At 47.7% G+C, this 2,500-nt stretch overlaps 1 protein-coding gene across 5 annotated transcripts in view; it reads right to left on the bottom strand.

Annotated features, from left to right (window-relative positions):
* The window catches only part of sh3pxd2aa (SH3 and PX domains 2Aa), a 120,721-nt gene that overhangs the window by 77,824 nt on the left and 40,397 nt on the right, over positions 1-2,500 (bottom strand). For all 5 annotated transcript variants that reach the window (XM_031561901.2, XM_031561902.2, XM_031561906.2 and 2 more), the window contains exon 4: positions 1,273-1,349. In XM_031561901.2, the coding sequence (XP_031417761.1) occupies positions 1,273-1,349 (77 nt within the window). The remainder of the gene's footprint in view (positions 1-1,272; positions 1,350-2,500) is intronic.

Genomic DNA, 2,500 nt, shown 5'->3' with positions numbered 1-2,500 from the left:
TGGTTTTGCGTTTCTGGCAGTGATCTCGAGGATCTCGAGATGGAGCGCAGAGGAGAAGGAGGAGGAGGAGGAGGAGGAAGAGCAGCGACAGCTGCAGAAGTCTGTTTGCAGTTATCAACCCGTCCGGGACTTGCTGTGAAGCCGAGGGTGTCGTGGTTACTGTTGCTATTGTTCGGCTGGCTCGCAGGCATCCCATAATAGGTCTCTCCTCTGGTCACGGGAGCGAGCCTTGGCAGCTGTATCTCCAGTGCACTGTGTTTGGTAACATCGGACAGGGCCTTGAGATGGCTGATTGGGGAGTTCACTTTGTGTGTGTGTGAGTGTGTGTGTGTGTGTGTGTGTGTGTGTGTGTGTGTGTGTGTGTGTGTGTGTGTGTGTGTGAGAGGTGAAACGGGCCCACCAGCTGTCTGATATGAGCAGCCTGTTTGATTCCGACTCTTTGAAAAGCTTTGAACCAGGTGAGTCACTCGGAGGGCTGCATTTAAACCTCCCCTTGCCCTCGCCCTCGCCCTCTCTCTCCCTCTCTCTTTTTCTCTCTCTCTCTCCCTGGCAGGGCTCACAACAGAGATGAATGTGTGTGTGTGTGTGTGTGTGTGTGTGTGTGTGTGTGTGTCTCCTATTAGCAGGGCTCACAACAGAGATGGCCTATTAGAGGAGATCAGGGCGGCTGGGTGCCAGAGGGTGGTTCTCATGCACAATTTACCCCATGTGGTGGGTGTGTGTGTGTGTGTGTGTGTGTGTGTGTGTGTGTGTGTGTGTGTGTGTGTGTGTGTGTGTGTGTGTGTGTGGGTGGGTGGACTGAACTCTCCTGCCCCATTACCCTCCTACAGCCCCTGTCCAAACCCCCTGATAGCCCTGGTGGGGGTGATAGTTTCATCTGTGTTTATGTGAAGCAACCAGCTCAAATTAACTCCTTATGTGCTTCAAGTAAACACACACACACACACACACACACACACACGTGTGCAAACACATGTAAAAGGCTCTGACCTGTGACGACAACTGATGTGTCGAGGCGAACACACGCGTGCACATGTTCACGCACGTGTGTGTGTGCGTGTGTTCTGTAGACATGCAGATACACACACAGACACACACACACACACACACACAAGACACATAAAACAAAACAATCGTACTTACAGTCACAAAAACACAGAAAGAAACAGATGCAATGTAGTACACACTTTCTGTGTCTCTCTCTCTCTCTCACACACACACACACACACACACACACACACACACACACACACACTCACAGAGGTGACTCACCCGGCAGTAGTCGTCGATGAAACGTAGTCTCTTCATGGCCACATCTCTCACATGACTCCTACGGAACAGGATCTTACCTGCAGATAGACACACACACACACACACACACCACCTTCATTAGACATCACTTTCACTTTCACACACACACACACACACACACACACACACACACACACACACACAGACACAGACACACACACACACACACACATACACACACACCACCTTCATTAGACATCACTCACACACACACACACACCACCTTCATTAGACATCACTCTCTCACACACACACACACACACACCACCTTCATTAGACATCACTCTCTCACACACACACACACACACACACACACACACACACGCACACACACACACACACACCACCTTCATTAGACATCACTCACACACACAGACACATTCACACTCACCCACAAACACACACACACACACACACACAAACACGTGTACATCCTTCCCACCAGACAGCAATCAGACAACAGACATTAAGAGAGACAGACCTCTTCCTTCCAATTACCGACCAAAGCAGAGCCCTGTTTTATGCACACAGAGTACCTCATAATTCAATTTGTCTCATATACAGCCTACATACAAACACATATGTACCTTACACAATCCATACCCTCAACCTCATCAAGCCAGTCCTATAGGAGCAGTAGTCTCCAGAAACTCCTCTTAAAAAGATAAACAGTACAAAACACACCATATGTCAGAGTAAGTGGACATTTACCAACACACCAGGCAGTTAAAGAGCCATTAGATGAAAATCAAAGACAACACAGACAGAGAGAAGATCTGGAGGACATCTGAAGGAAGGACTGCCTTCAGTGATGTCAACCTGCACATCCCAGACCATCAGAGAACAGACGACAGACATTACAGGAAGGGACACTGACGCCTCACAGAAACCCATCAAAAAATGAATGAAGGAGAAATTGTGTCGAATAAAATCTCTATGTTGTATATGTTAATACATACAATATATACCTTTCTCTTTATAAACAATAATAATAAAATAATAACAAAGAAGGGAAGAAAGAAAGAAAGAAAGAACCATTCTGACATATTCTTCACAGCACACCCGACCTGTCTCCTCTGAATCTAGGCTGTGAGAGAGCGCGATGAGAACTGCAGGGATGGGGGGTGTGAATAATGCAGTGTGATGGTGCTGCAACACTGATGGTGCTGGAGAACAACTGCAAGTGTCC

Source organism: Clupea harengus, chromosome 24 (genome assembly GCF_900700415.2).
Source record: "Clupea harengus chromosome 24, Ch_v2.0.2, whole genome shotgun sequence".
NCBI classification, from domain to species: Eukaryota; Metazoa; Chordata; class Actinopteri; order Clupeiformes; family Clupeidae; genus Clupea; species Clupea harengus.
The sequence above is the reverse complement of the archived record's forward strand: the minus strand, read 5'-3'. Positions and strand labels throughout refer to the sequence as shown.